The sequence below is a fragment of the Sciurus carolinensis genome, chromosome 2 (genome assembly GCF_902686445.1).
Source record: "Sciurus carolinensis chromosome 2, mSciCar1.2, whole genome shotgun sequence".
Taxonomy (NCBI): domain Eukaryota; kingdom Metazoa; phylum Chordata; class Mammalia; order Rodentia; family Sciuridae; genus Sciurus; species Sciurus carolinensis.
Window position 1 is genome coordinate 49,723,762 of NC_062214.1, and position 15,699 is coordinate 49,739,460.

Genomic DNA, 15,699 nt, shown 5'->3' on the forward strand with positions numbered 1-15,699 from the left:
GGTCAACCCATTTCCATTAAATAGCTGAGTAAAATAGGTCAAACTTCTGAGAGAAGAAAGTGAGGAGTCCCACAGAACACATGTGCCACTTGATGACATATTAAATCAAACCAGAAACTGACAAAAGACTCTAATCCCAGCACAAACTGCTAAGAACAAAAATCTTCCTTTTTCTTTAATGTCCTTTACTAAGGACCATTATCAGGAGCGTCTGACTGTTCCCTCATGCACACTGGGAATCTACTCACAGCATTTCATTTGTAAGCTTCTCACATACACAGTTTTCTGAGACAGTGGAAAGAGACTTTGTGGCTACTGAAAACTAAACTCGCCTAGATAAAGAGGCAGTGATTCATAGCTGCTTCTGAGGAGGAAAAAATGCCACAGTGAGACTGGTCAATTTTGATTCAGTTGCTCAGTAACATGTGTCTATCTATTATAAAAAAAATTAAAGTGTATTCCAAGGAGAAAAAGAGAAGTCACCGAACCTAAGTCCAATTTAAATCTGTGGCAAAAAAGGCAAATACTTAGAAGACAGCAAACACTACCATCACCACTGCTGAGAAGTGCTACAGGTGGAAATGTAGCTGCTTTCAGTAGCTAGACATATATTTCTCTGAAAAGAAACAGTACATTCAAACCTGTGCTTGCAATTTTGTGCTTACATTCTCTTTATTTCTAGCTTATTGTTTACCTTGGAAATAAGGCTCTCTAAAAATAATCTGGTTTAAAAAGCCTTTGCTGTTTTTAAAATCTCAGGATAGAATTTGGTGCCACTTCATACTCCACCATCAGGATCAAATTTAGCTATTTCTTTTTGGAATAGGAACAGGTGAAGGTAAAAATGAGCAAGCAACACTTTGGATACCAATGTCAAGGACACTGGCAGAGCTGAGCAGGGTCCCTCCTTATTTCTTTGAGAGGTCCCCAGAGCTGGTGCCTCAAACCTGCAGCTGCGTCATGAACACTCACCAGACTCCAATAGTCACATCTTCCTCTGGCTGGAGGTAGTAATTGCAGGTATGATTCAAACCTTGATCCTGTGGTTTTTTCAAGTCAATGAAATAGGGAACCCTCACTGTGGGGGGACAAGGAGATGGAAATCACAGTTAGTGGGAGTGGAAGGACATGCATAAACATGTACAAATGTGCACACCCACATACAAGCACACCTACTCATAAAATGAATGTCTGCACACGTACACCTATGTGAACAAGTACAACCCCCACAGCAGAGGCAAGGCTCTCAAAAAGTAAAAGTACTATTCCTTCAGGATCCCTACCAGATGGGACCCCCCCTAAGCTCAGGCAGGGATGGGTCTGAGGGTGCTGGAGCACTAAGAACTTCCTAGATACTGCAGTATGAGAGGGACTGAGCAGATCCTGGAACCAGAGACGTTGTTCAAGGTGTAAGGAGATGCAAGAGAAGGAAGAAAATGTCCTTGACAGACCTGAGGAGACTGCAGAAAAGCTCAGTTAAGCCACAGTTGGAGGCGTGGACTAGGGTGGGTGGACAGTCAATGGGAAAGGGGTGATACCCAAGATGTTCTGGGGCTGAAGTCACAGGACTCAAGGACCCACTGAATGTGGGAGGTAAAGAAAGAAGAAACTGAAGTTTCTAGTACAGTCACTTAACGCAGGAAGCACAGCGGAAAATGACGTTGTGGGGGCAGTGAGATAGATGAATTCACGGAACCCTGTCCAGAATAAGTGAAGTTGGGAGTACAACAGGGCAACAGGAGTCCTACAGTGAGCAAGTCACCTGTCAGTAGGATGATGATTGAATAAACTGTTGCCTCAAACTGGAAAATCATGGGCCTTTAGACCTGAGGAACATCCTCAGGAGGCAGACAATAGGAGCAGGAAAGGAACCATAAGATCATGGTGGGTACTGTGCAATCCCACCCTGATAGTGCAACAAAGTCAACATAAACAACCTTTTGTGTGGCTCAGGAAAATACAAAAAGACATATGCCAGGTGTGTATTGGGGGTGATGCTTAATTTTTCCTTTATATGTCATGGCATTTTATTACTTGTGGCAAACACAATCTTTGGAAGATAAATTTAATTAAAAATGAAAAACTCAAATAATAACCCCACAAACCTGGAGAAGCAATTTATTCACTTAAAATGGCAGGTCCCAAAATCCACAGTGACAAAGACTGAACTGTGGGCTGGGGATATAGCTTAGTTGGCCTGGCTGACAAGGCCCTAGATTCAAATCCCCAGCACCACAAAAAAAAAAAAAAAAAAAAAAAAAAAAAAAAAAAAAAAAAAAAAGACTGAACTGTGGCCAAACCCCCTCTCCAGGAGGAAGCCACAGCTGCTGACTGCTTTCTTTGGTGAAGACAGGGATTCACTACTAACCTCACACATCATGTGGCACCCTGCATGTCTAGCTCTCACTTCCTCAAATGCCACCAAGACTTGAGGAACATTTGTTAAATAAATGAACCATCTGACTCATGAGGACACGAAACATACATGCTCCTTTCTCAGAAACTCCCAAGTGTCTACCCCAGACCATGCTGGAAGACAAATCCTCCTACTAGACTGCTGTTTGTGCCACCAACTTCTTAATCCATCTCTTCAATAAGAAGCAGGCTAAATTTAAAAACTTTCCTGAAGTGTCCTTGCTACAGGCTACTGTGTCCCTCCAAAAGATATTTTGAAGTCCCAATGCCCTGTACCTAAGAATTTGACTTTATTTAGAAATGGGATCTTTATAGAGGTAATCAGGCTTAAATGAGGTAATTAGGGTGTTTGAGAAGATGGGATATAGACTGGAGCAATGCATCTACAAGCCAAGGGATGACAAGGGGTTCTGGCCATCACCAGATGATGGAAGAGGCAGAAGTAACTCTATCCCAGAACTCCAGATAGAGTGCAAGCCTGGCTGTCATCTTACTGTCAGACTTCTGGCCCCCAGAACTGTAAAGGAATAAATTTCTGTTTGAAGTCACCCCGTCTGTGGATTTGTTAGAGCACCCCAGGAAATGGACACATCCATACTGAAGGAGTTCAGATTTTATCCTGGCAGAAGGATCCAGTTAAGGCCTAGAAAGTGAGTCCACTTCATGGTCCACTCCAGTGTCTCTACTCTGTGGCTCTATTGCACACTTTTGGAACCTGAAAGTTAAGGCTTGATTTGCAAAGGCACCATGTGACAACTGTGAGGTAAGATGACTTCCTTAATAAAACCCAATATTCCAACCTGGGGCACTGTCAACCCCTATACTCAGACTCATTTAAGCAGGCCTGCCTCTAAAGCTGGAACTAACTGCCTACCCCCACACTGCCCCAACAGACAGCAGTGTCAATTAAGGGCTGAGGCACTTGGCTTCTGCTGGCTTGACTTCATGCCTTGTTCAGTTCTTGTCCAGAGAAGGAGGTCAGTATTTAAACAAGCTGCCCTAGTATTCTGAGAGGATTCCCTGGCACTGCCAAATGTGCTATGTAAGGATTAGCAGCTAATCCAGAAAGCTACCAAGCCCAAGAAATCCAGGAACTAAGAGGCCCTATTTTACTCTAGGATAGACTCATTACAGGAAATTGGTCTCCCAGTTTACTTTTTAGATTTAGAGGCCTCCATGAAAGAGGAGGCACAATGAATGCTCTGCAGTTTAGCAGACACCACCTCTTTTACTCAGCAGCCCACTAGCGTGAGGACTATGTGATGTGAAGCCTGGTCATTTCTAGGATCAAACAGCCCCAGAGACTGGTGGCTATAGGAAACCACTTGGCCAAAGCAGGACTAAAGAAGCAGAAATGTTATCAAGCAAGGGAAGGACAGGTTGTGTGTGTATGAGGTGGAGCTGGCCTGAACAGGGTTGAGAGATATGCCTGGGCCAGAAGTGCCTCAGTTCTGCTGGCCAGTACGGGGTGAGCATAGGATGCCCTGACCTTCCAGATGGTCAGATCCCCCTTGGCTATCAACCACTGTGGCCTCAGTGACTCTAGATGCTGACTGGAGCCCCCCCTGCCTGGGCCCCTGCTTCATCTGCAGACTGAAGCAGGGACAGAGTATATGGCCCATAGGCAGTCCCACAGGAGTGAGCCCCGAGCAGTGTACTCCTCCATGCTCCATGGATATTTCTCACAGGTTCACCTCAAACCAGGCTTGACTGCACAGTCAAAGTCCCTGATGCACAGGTGAGCAGAGCTCACTTGTGATTGCTGGGCCAAAGGCTTTAGGTTTCTTCCCCAGTTTTTCATTATTTACCTTTTGCCTATGTTGTTTCTATCAGCAAACACAGACATCAATGTGCATGATTTAGAAAGGCTCTTGCACATATGGGCACTCAGTAAAGAGTGAATAAACATGTGAAATAAATGGAAAGCAACCTACTCTGTAATACTTTTTGTGTGTGTATGTGGTACTGGAAATTGAACCCAGTCCCTTCTCTATGTTACCTATGCAAGTTCTACAACTGAGCTACATCCTTAGCACTTTTAAATTTTATTTTGAGACATGTCTCATGCGGTTGCCCAGGCTGGCCTTGAACTTGGGATCCTCCTGCCTAACCCTCCCAAGTAGCAGGGGTTACATGTGTGCACCATATTGCCTGACTTGTCATACATTTTTGTAGTGAATATTTGCTAGGGCAAAAGGTGACACCACTGAGTTGTGAGAGGCATTTGTGAGAGGCATAGCCTGAAGGTCTTTGGTATGGGGCTTCATGTCATTTTGATCACTGTAACAGAGTAGCCTTGGTACCAGGTATGGTATCAACAAAGGAAGGACTGGGCAGGTTATCTGAATTTACCAAATTCTAATTACTTGATATGGGATACAGGGGCTTTCACAGGAAAGACAGCTATGGGGAATTAACAGGGACTGCTCTGGGGAAGGAAGAAGAGGAAGCTGGGGATAGGGATCTAACCTACTTCCAAGAAAGGCCTGAGGTAATGCACAGACTGAAGCTATTTTCCTGGTCTGTGAACTGACATTTTCCTTTCACCTCTCACCAGGATATGCCATTCCAATCCCTGACTGGAGGGCAGAGTGACAGCCAGGAACTCAGACACATACAGAGACCATGAGGAAAGAAACAAGAAACTACAGTGTTAGCAAAGTTTCTCAGACTTTTATTGTTATTTATGCTATTCAGAGTTTTTTGACCAACTTGTTTGTTTTTAAGAAGGATGATGTATTTTACTGGAGCACACCCATAACCCCAGTTACTCAGGAGGTTGAGGTAGGAGGATCCCAAGTTCAAGGATGACCTGGATAACTTATTGAAACCTTGTCTCAAAATAAAATTTAAAAAGGGGTTGAGAAGTAGCTCAGTGAGAGAATGCTTGCTTAGCAAGGGCAAGGGCCTGGCCTGGGTTCACTCCCTAGTACTGTTAAAAAATAAATAAAATAAAATAAAAATAAAAAAACCCCAAAAGACATGAAATTTTTTTGCTGATGAAAATGTATTTAAAGTAGAATAATGCATTAAATCATAGATGCTATGCTTCTTCTAAAGTATTTATCTGATTTGTAAGTTTGGTTTCAGACAGATTTGCTTAAGACTATATTAACCATGTTCTGGGGCCTATAAGATTGTTACAGCTCCTTCATTGTCAAAATGGACAGCCACCAGGTCATGATTCCTATCTGGGGGAGGTAAGAGAGGCACCTCCCTCCGCAGGCCTTGTCCTGGTTTGAGGCAAAATTCCAGGTTACCACCAGGGGGCGCCCATACCCCCATCTCCTCTATCTCTAAGGCAGGGAAGATGGGCAAGTACATTTAAACCTTGACTGCAGTTAAGAAGAGAAAACCAACAAGTCAGGAGCCTCCAGCAGCTGTGCAGAGAATGCCCCTTCTTCCCAGCAAACAAAGGGCTGTTTTTGATGAGGGCCTCAAGGGTTGTCATGACCCATTCCAGCTGCCTAGGCAGGGTGGCAGGGCCTGGAGACCAGGGTTCCTCATTACAGAAGAGGCAGTTCCGAGTGAGGAGAAATCTGATGTGTGGCGTAGGGGCAAGCAGGAGCCCAGGTGGGTGAGGTTGCAGGAGATGTCCAACTGCTGCTCCCAGAATGGTGCCCTTTGATGCCATAGTTTTGAGTAACTTTTCAAAAGAGGCCAGAAACCAATATTTATCTACATGACAACCAAAAATCTCCTTTAAAAACAAAACACTGCCATAGGGCTTGGGGTATACTCAGTGGTAGAGCACTTGCCTAGCATGCATGAGGGCCCTGGGTTTGTTCTGTAGCAGAGCAAAAAACAATCAGACAAAAAACAAAACAAAACAAAACAAAACAGCAAACAAACAAAAAACCTTCCATAAGTTTCCTGTTTCCATGTAGCAGATATATGAAGGGAAGTGTTAAGGACTGACATCTCCCTGGGGGCTTGTGATAGCCCCAGTGCACATTCCAATGATGTCCATGTCCATTTTCAAGGACTTATTTCATGAATGGGTTGCCATTTCCACACCTGGTTACTTTCTGCCTTCTGTTTCATAGGCTTGATACTTTCACACCATTTCCTCCTACCTCCCCCAAAAGTACATGCACAGCCCCCCTCTCTATGCCACAGGGGCTAAACTAGGAGACCTCAAAGTTCTGCTCTGGTGGAAGTCTGCCATCTTCTTAGAAAACCAGCACAGCAAAATTTGTGGGCTGTACCTAAAGTAACCCAAACAATTAATCTGATGAAAATTCAATTCAGATCTCTGCTGAGGCCTCAGAGTATGCCAAGCCCCAGGGGACAACACACCCCACATACCCCTGTTGTCCCCAGGGGCCTGAGGCAGGAGAGGTCAGCAAAGTTAGAATGACCAAGCAGGATCCATTCAAATTTGTCACCAGCAAATTTGCAGCCCTGTGGTTTTGTGTTTACATGAAACCCCAAACTCTCTTCTGTGCTGTATTGTGTACATTTAAGGGGCATTAAAGTCAGAAAAATAAAGCTCCCTTGATTTTAGTATGTTGTTAGTTTCTTTTGTGCTTCTCACAAGTGGCAAAACCTCCAGAGAGCATAAATTCCTAGAAGTTTGGCTAATTTTTCCATTAGAAAAATCAAACGTCACTGGGCATGGTGGCTCATGCCTGTAATTCCAGCAATATGGGCGGCCGAGGCAGGAGGATCATGAATTCAAAGCCAGCCTCAGCAACTTAACAAGACCCTAAGCAACTTAGCGAGGCCCTGTCTCAAAATAAAAAAGGACTGAGGATGTGGTTCTGTGGTTAAGTACCCCTAGGTTCAATCCCTGGTACCAAAAATAAAAAAAAGAAAAGTCAAATGTGTCTCTTTGTAGGAAGGATTTTACAGTTATTATAACACACCCAAATAAAAAACCCTGATTTGGATTTACAAGGCATTAAATGTTGACCTTACTGTTCTGTTCCTCCTACCAGTAAAAGAACAGAAATTCCCTGTTAGCCAGTCTTCTCCAAGTTTCTGTGATTAAGTCTATTATAGACTGACAACTGAAATGTGCTGCACTACTACAGAGGTGCCTGCTACCCTCCACCCATCCCTGGTGTTGCATCTCCCAAGTCACACATCCATCCACATCAACAAGCACCTCAGAGTTCCTCCTGTCCACCCTCTCCCTACAATTCCCACTAACCCTGACCAAGTCTCCTACTGCTTCCATAGCATCAAGTCCAGCTTCCTAAGAATCAAACTTCTAGCCATACAAGGGCCAAACTCACTCTTTGCAAACCACTCTGCCAAAAAGCAGACAAGCAGCCTGTGTAGAGACCTCCTCATTCCAATGATGTCCATGTCCATTTTCAAGGACTTATTTCATGAATGGGTTGCCATTTCCACACGTGGTTACTTTCTGCCTTCTGTTTCATAGGCTTGATACTTTCACACCATTTCCTCCTACCTCTCCCAAAAGTAAATATAAAGAAACCCCCCAAACAACTTTTAAACACACAGGATCCAAGATAACAAAGAGCTTACACCATTTATAGGGCCAGCGCAAAATTCCACACAAATCAAACCATGTCAGTTTTTTTATTTTTATTTTTTGGTGTTACTGGGGATGGAACCCAGGGCCTGATACATGCTAGACAAGCACTCTACCAGCCTATGTGTCAAGGTGTTGTTTTTGTTTTGCTTTTTAGGAGGAAAAAAATAGACATTTTTAAAAGAAAAGATCTAATTATTATTACTATTTTTTAAGGTGCTAAATCTTTCATTGGTCATTTTTTCAAGGACATTTAACTTCTTAGACAGTACAAGTGACAAAGCATCCCCAACATGGCGTCTTCAGATGACTTTTTACATTGTCAACGTTTTATTCACCACAGTTCAAGAGAGACTCCCAACCCCAGTGCAGTACAGTCATCAAGGGACATAAGGCAGCACTGAAGGGCACGCCATCATTACAACTGGGAAAGGCCATAGGGAACTTCTTGGGCAATAGAAATGTGCTATTTCTTAAAGTGGGTGGTGGCTGAATCTACCTACCTACCTATACATTATACCCTTAAGATTTATACATTTTACATTTTAATCTCACTTAAAATAAAAAAAAACACTAAAATCAGACATCACCATGGAATTATATTCTAAAATTTATTAAAAATTTGACAAACACCACTTACCAAAATTCAAGAATATCAGTTTGGCCTGTATCCCAGGACATAGTTTGACAAGAAACGGAATGGCAATGTACAACCCCAAAACACAGAGAAGTATCTTCCTCAGTCGGAACCATAGGCTCTTTCGCCTGCAAGAGAGAAGTAATTAATAGGTCAAAAGACAGTGGGTCCAGTTTTGCCACTGTTTTATTAACAGCATTAGCAAAGTCATTAAACAAGGACCACATAAATCTTTTCCCCAGAGTATTGCCAGTAATAAAAGTAGCCTCCCATCTGCTTTTGTCAAAGTAATTACTGGAGACAGTCTTTTGAGGTTAGAATTATACTGGAAGAAGTTTTTGTCTTTGTATTTTTTTTCTTGAAAACCAAAGAAACAATCCTATCAATTTCTTATGTTTGCCCTTGGGTAAGAATTCAGCAGACAGCCAGGAGTGGAAGCACACACCTGTAATCCCAGTGATTCAGGAGGCTGAGGCAGGCAAATCACAAGTTTCAGGTCAGCCTCAGGAACTTAGTGAGATTCTCTCAAAAATGAAAAATGGCTAGCTCAGTGGTAAAATGTCCCTGGGTTCAATTCCCAGTACCAATAATAATAACAGCAATATAATAATAATAATAATAATAATAATAATAATAATAAAGATAGCAGACTCTTAGAAGGCATCCCACCTGACATCATAGCCCAGTTGCCACTTCATCTCAGCAAACAGTGGCCTTCTCTGGGCCTTGCAGTCACCCTTCTGTGAACCAACTGACGTTGTTAGTTACTCATTAGCTGTTTGTAGGAAGCATGTACAATCAGGATATCAGCAAAACCTGTCCAACCAGGTCCAAGGAGATGACAGAAGACTGAGAACAAGACTGACTGACAAGGCCTTTCCTGGCATTTCTGCCCAGTTCTGAGCCCCATCCCTTCTCTAGGCCCTTCATACTGGGTAATCCCAGGGTCTCAAGACCCCCTTCTGATCCATCCCCAGCATCAAGAGCTCTTCTTCCTGTTCCTGAGGTCTTTTCAAAAATGTCTCTAACTCAAAGATTCTCAAACTTCTTCGTCTTAGCACCTCTCTACACTAAAAAATTGAGGATCCTGGGCTGGGGATATAGCTCAGTTGGTAAAGTACATGCCTTGCATACACAAGGCCCCAGGTTCAATTCTGAGCACCCCTCCCCACACACACACAAATTAGGACAGTAAGGAGTGTAATGCATAGCTTCTATGCATTATTATCTGTCATATGAAAAGTTAAAATTAAGGCACTTTGTTTAGGGCTGGGGGTACAGTTCAGTGGTACAACACTTGACTAGCATGCATGAAGCCTTGTGTTCCATTTTCAACACTGCAAAATAAGTGTATTAATTTATTAATAATAAACAGCTCATTACATGTTAATAATTAATATTTGTTATGAAAAATAGTTCTATTTTTTAAATATAAATAGTTTTACTGACAAGAGTGGCATTCACATTTTTACAGATTTCCTTAAGCCAAGCAGTTCAATGGAAGGAAGATGGATCCTATCTGATTCTGCCTTCAATCTGTTGTAATACCACATGATGCATTGTATTAGGAAAACTCCCCTTACATTTGGATGAGAGTGGAAAGGGCAAATTACATCTCAATGTTATGAAAATCACTGAACTTACAGAGGATCTGGGGGCCCACCCCAAGTGTGCAGAGCATACTTTGAGAACTGCTGCTCTCACCATATTAAACCTTATTGGAGCAGGTTTCTTATTTCTGGATTATTAAAAAAAAAATTAAGGTGGTTTTTAAAAATGCACATTGAACTGCTGACATATGCAACAACAGAGATGAACCTCAAAAGCAGTATGCCAAGCTGGACACAAGACAGCCACAAAAGATTATGGACTGTATGATTTCATTTTTCTGAAATTCTAGAAAAGGCAAAACTACAGGGACAGAAAAAGAGGAATGATGATTGTCCGGAGCTAGTGTAGAGGAGATAAAATGCAAGGGACATAGGGAATCTGGAGTGATGGAAGTATTCTTCATCTTGATTGTGGCTCTGACTATATGATTATACATAGTTGTCAAGACTCACTAAATTAAACAAAATTGGTCAATTTTACTATAAATAAATAATACCTCAATAAAAAATTTAAATATGCAATCAAGGCCAATACGAATACCTCAATAAAACTGATAAGCAGTATTCACATCTGATAATGCTATTAAGTCACTCATTCCCTATGATCATTCAGCAGTCACTACTGAGTGCCTGGTATCTTGTAGGCATTAGACAATCAGGCAGCAAAGGACAGTATCCCCATCCGCACTGTGCTCACAGCCCAGGTGGCAGGCTTTGTGAGAGGTACTTGGTGCCTGGAGAGGTACCTGGTGCCCCAGGGTGATCTGACTTAGTTTGGGCAATTCGAGAAGTGGCTGGGGTGACACACTAAGGAATATAGGAATTAATTAGATGATGTGGGTGAACAGTTTAAAATGGCATTTTAAATTCTATGCATAATCAACCCTTGCAAAGAGGAAAGGCACACAATATTGTGGTTGAAAGTGCCAGACCTTAAGTTTGGATCCACATCCAACCAGCCAACTGTCTGGTTGTACAATCCTGCACAGGTTCCTTAACCTGGTTGAGTCTTACTTTCCTTCAGAGCATGGTGGGGATGCTAATGGTGTCTCAGCTAGTATCTTAGCTAAGTGGTAGCAAGCTTGTTGAGTATGCAAGAGACCCTGGGTTTGGTTTGATTCCCCAGCACTGGCGGAGCAGAGGCAGGAAAGAGAGAGATAATGAATGAATATGGAGGAAAGGGAAAAAATAATGACATCTCCTTTGTGGGACTCCTGAAGGCTTATACACAATAAAGCACATGAAGCATGCATATGAGTCCCAGCACCACATCAGCAACACACCTCAGCTATTATTACCCTCTGGGCACAGGAAGAGGCTGGGGATTCAGAACTTTATCTAAAAAAAAAAAAAAAAAAAAAAAAGGAGAGTTCATAAAAAAAGAAATAGCTTGTAATCAAATGTGCTACCACCAAAGGCTCAACTTGTGCTTGGGTCCTCTGTTCTGGCCTGTGATCACTCCTGTGTCCTCCCACAATTTGCTCACTCATCCTTTGCACTACTATAATGTGTTCGGTTGGTTTGAGATTTTATGCCTTGAGAAAAGGAAAGGCAAATACCCATACAAAGACATGTTTCAAAATGTTCATGGAAGCTTCATTCACAATATCCCCAAATTGAAACAACTTCAACATCCATGGGGGTGATGGTGAATGGATGAACAAACCCAAGGATAAGTCCATAGAATGAAATAACAAGAAATGGAGAAAACTATTGCTACATGTAACCATGTAGATACTCCCAAAATAATTAAGGTGAATGAAAGACACCAAGTGAAAGATGGCCAGGACACTGGCAATTCCCCACCCACCAGACATTGCATTCCATCTAAAAAGCATCGCTATTCATTTGTAAAATTAGTAGTTTCTTTCCTATGCTAAATATTTCAGGGTGATGATTCCTCTGTACCCTGAAATGAACAGCATCTATCTTCTTCTTCTTCTTCTTCTTCTTTTAAACTGGGGATTGAACTCAGGGGCACTTTACCACTGAGTTATATCCCCAGCTCTTTTTATTTTCTTAAAATTTTTTAGACAGGGTCTTGCTAAGTTGCTGAGGCTGGCCTTGAATTTGAGATCTTCCTGCTTCAGCCTCCTGAGTTGCTGGGATTATAGGAATGCACCTCCACACCTGGCAGTTATCTTCTTTAATTTTAAAAAGTTATTTTTTCTGCAGTGCCAGGGAAAGAACCCAGGGCCTCATGCATGCTAGGCAAGCACTCTACCACTGAGCTATATTCCTAGCCTTATCTTCTTTACATTCTGAAATAGTCTATACAGGCAGGAATCATCTGTTCCCTAAAAAGTTAAAAGAATTGACCTAGAAAAAAAATTTTTTTTAAGGATATAAGCAAGGTCTGGAGAGGTGGGGGATATCACTTTCTCCAGTTTTTAAAAAGTTATTGCTACCTATTCATTGTGACATTTTTGTAACTATTGTGAGAAAACTTTATCCCTGGCTCTACTGCTTTTTTTTTTTTTTTTTTTTTTTTTTTTGTAGTCCCTCTTCGCTGGAAGTAGCTGCTGTTCTTGATTACTGGTAGGAATGAATACTGCCCACATGGTTGAGAGAACACACTGCAGATTTTGCCTACGCGGGACTTGGTTTGATCACAGAGATCCATGGTTCCTCAGACTTCACATATCTAAGTGCAGGATCAAAATTTTGGCCATAGCCTGTTCAAGTGTTTTTCTTTTAAGGTTACTTGTCTGATCAGGATCATGAACATGATATAGGGGGTTTTAAAACAAATTCTTTGAGACAAGAATAATGTGTAGAATTTACAATTTCTTGCTACTTCTAGAATGGTAGATCCCAAAGCAGGCCTTGTTTAAACTGGTAAGTATGCAAAACGGAGGCTGAGGGAGCTGTACCCTGCATTTGAGAGGGCTGAGCAGGTGAAAGTTTCCTGGGAAGGTCAAGTTTCTGAGAAGGAAGTTGGCAGCCAGTAGAGCAGATGGGAAGGATTTGGGTCAACATTCAGTAGTTCCTGTAACTGACAAGATAATGAGCCATTTCTGTACCGACCATAAGTCAGTCACTCCTCTTGGACCCACTTCCCCCCAGGCCCTCTGCCTCTCTGGGATCCAACAACTCAAGACTGATACCTTACATGGTGTGTGAATGTATTCTTATCTGGTAGGCAGCGTCCCTGTCACACTCATGACATAGATGTCCACAGACATGGCAACCCCAGAGGGGAACTCCAGGGAAAGGAAAGAGACGTATAAAAATTTTTGTAGCTCAGTGGTAGAGCACTTGCCTCACACTTGTGAGGCACTGGGTTCAATCCTCAGCACCACATAAAAATAAATTAAGTAAATAAAGATATTGTGTATATCTACAACTAAAAAATATTTTTAAAAAATTTTATGAGGTTTTGCTATAAGATATATGATGTCAACCCACTATCTTTCAAGTAGGGGTTGGCCTACAAGTCAAATTTAAGGAGTTTCTTAGAAGACTTAAAGAGAATATGAAATTTGATCAGATATCTTAGTCTTTCCAAAGAGATCAAAAAACAGTAAATTGAGGGCTGGGGATGTGGCTCAGTGATTAAGTACCTTTGAGTTCAATCCCCAGTACCAAAACGAACAAAAAAACAGACAACAACAACAAAAAACAAACAAAGTAAGTTGAGATCAACTTAATTTGATTCAGTCATGCAAAGATTCAGAATGTTTCTCAGAGCACATCTGGTTTCTGATCTGGTTGTACAAGGGAGCTCAGATGTTGTCACTCTATTTTAATGACAAGTAAAAAGTCAAACAAACAAAAAAAATCAACATTTCTTCTTAGATCTATCAGAGGAATGAGGTCATAGGGTAAACTGCCCCCAAAACAGAAGAAAGAGACTTGCAAACACAGGAAGTCACAACTTAGCAAAAACCTAGGAGCAGATATTGGGATAAGAATACCTGAACTGTATGTAACTGATGAATTTCTGGAGACTCAGTGGACATGTGTAGACAAGTCTGTGAGTCAAAACCTTCTAGTTAAGGGGTTGGGATGGGGGTTCTGGAGGGCGTGCCCTTTTGTGAGTTTTCTCTCCAGGTCCTCCACCAGGTCATCATAGAGAATACTGGGAGAAAAAAATCAACTTGCTTTTGGCAGGGAGAGGGAAATAGGAACTGTTCTGAATTAGATCATTGTATTGTTTTTATTGAGGCCCACCTCAGGAGAAGTTATTTTAGCAGAGTTCACCCTGGTTTTATCAGCACTTAAGTGAAAGTGGGGAAAGGAAAATAAGCAGCTCCAATCAGCTCTAGCCATACTGACCAATCTGGTGTGTGGAGGGTACAGGGAATGGAGAAGCACATGTGAAGGTCACAGTTCACAGGTGCATACCACTGAAGACACAGACCTAATCGCAGAACTACACAGGACCCTTTCCTCCCCAAACCTTACCACCATAACCCTAAAAGTTTAATACAATGGTTCACAATAAGTGAGGCAAAAACTGACAGACTACAAAGAGAAAGAGTTGAATCTACTATTACGGTTAGAGACTTCAACACTCCTCTGTTAGAAATGGATGGTTCTAGGCTGGGGAGATAGCTCAGTCGGTAGTGTGCTTGCCTTGCAAGCATGAGGTCCTGGGTTCGATCCCCAGCACTGCAAAAAAAAAAAAAAAAAAAAAAAAGAAAGAAATGCATGATTCTATGGCGTCCTCTGTTAGAAATGGTGTGGTGGTGCATGCCTATAATCCCAGTGGCTTGAAGCTGAGGCAGGAGGATCCCGGGTTCAAAGCCAGCCTCAGCAACTTAGTGAGGCTGTAAGAAACCTAGCGAGACCCTGTTTCAAAATAAAAAAATTAGGGCTGGGGAGATAGCTCAGCTGGTAGAGTGCTTGCCTTGCAAGCACAAGGCCCTGAGTTCGATCCCCAGTACTGCAAAAAATAAATAAATAAATAAATAAATGGGCAGGGATGTGGCTCAGTGGTTAAGTGCCCTTAGGTTCAATCCCCAATACATGTACCCCTGCCACCACCAAAATAAAGGATGATCCAACAGGCAGGAACTCAAGAACAGAGTTAAATCCAACACCACCTACAACGAACTGGACATAATTGACATCTATAAACTACTTCATTCAACAACAGAACATATTCTTCTCAAGCACAAAATAGAGCACCTATTTGGCCATGAAACACACCTTAGAAATTTTTTTTTAAATAGAAATTATATAATGTCTGTTCTTGATCACATTGAAGTTAAACTAGAAATCAGTAACAGAAAGATAGTGGAAAATCCCAAAATATTTGGGAGAGTAAATAAAACACTACTACATAATACACAGGCCAAAGTAGAAATCTGAGGGGAGTCAAGAGAGGAGAAGGGGTATGGGGTTAGGAAGGATAGTAGAGTGAAACAAACGTTATTACCTCATGTACATACATGACTGCATGACTGATGTGATCCTCCAATATTTGCGATCAGAAAAATGAGAAATTATACTCCATTTATGTATGATTTATCAAAATGCATAAATACATTCTACTGTCATGTATAACTAACCAGAAAGAATAAAAAATT

General features: G+C 41.8%; 1 protein-coding gene across 2 annotated transcripts in view; it reads right to left on the bottom strand.

Moving 5' to 3' along the window:
* The window catches only part of Abhd12 (abhydrolase domain containing 12, lysophospholipase), an 89,945-nt gene that overhangs the window by 18,290 nt on the left and 55,956 nt on the right, over positions 1-15,699 (bottom strand). The window contains exons 1-3 of one of the 2 annotated variants that reach the window (XM_047539983.1): positions 9,225-9,297; positions 8,559-8,683; positions 973-1,078 (exon numbers count right to left, since the gene is read on the bottom strand). In XM_047539983.1, the coding sequence (XP_047395939.1) occupies positions 973-1,078; positions 8,559-8,683; positions 9,225-9,253 (260 nt within the window). In that variant the 5' untranslated portion in view covers positions 9,254-9,297. Of the gene's footprint in view, positions 1-972; positions 1,079-8,558; positions 8,684-9,224; positions 9,298-15,699 lie in introns of those variants that run through there. The other variant, XM_047539982.1, reaches the window with a different exon arrangement.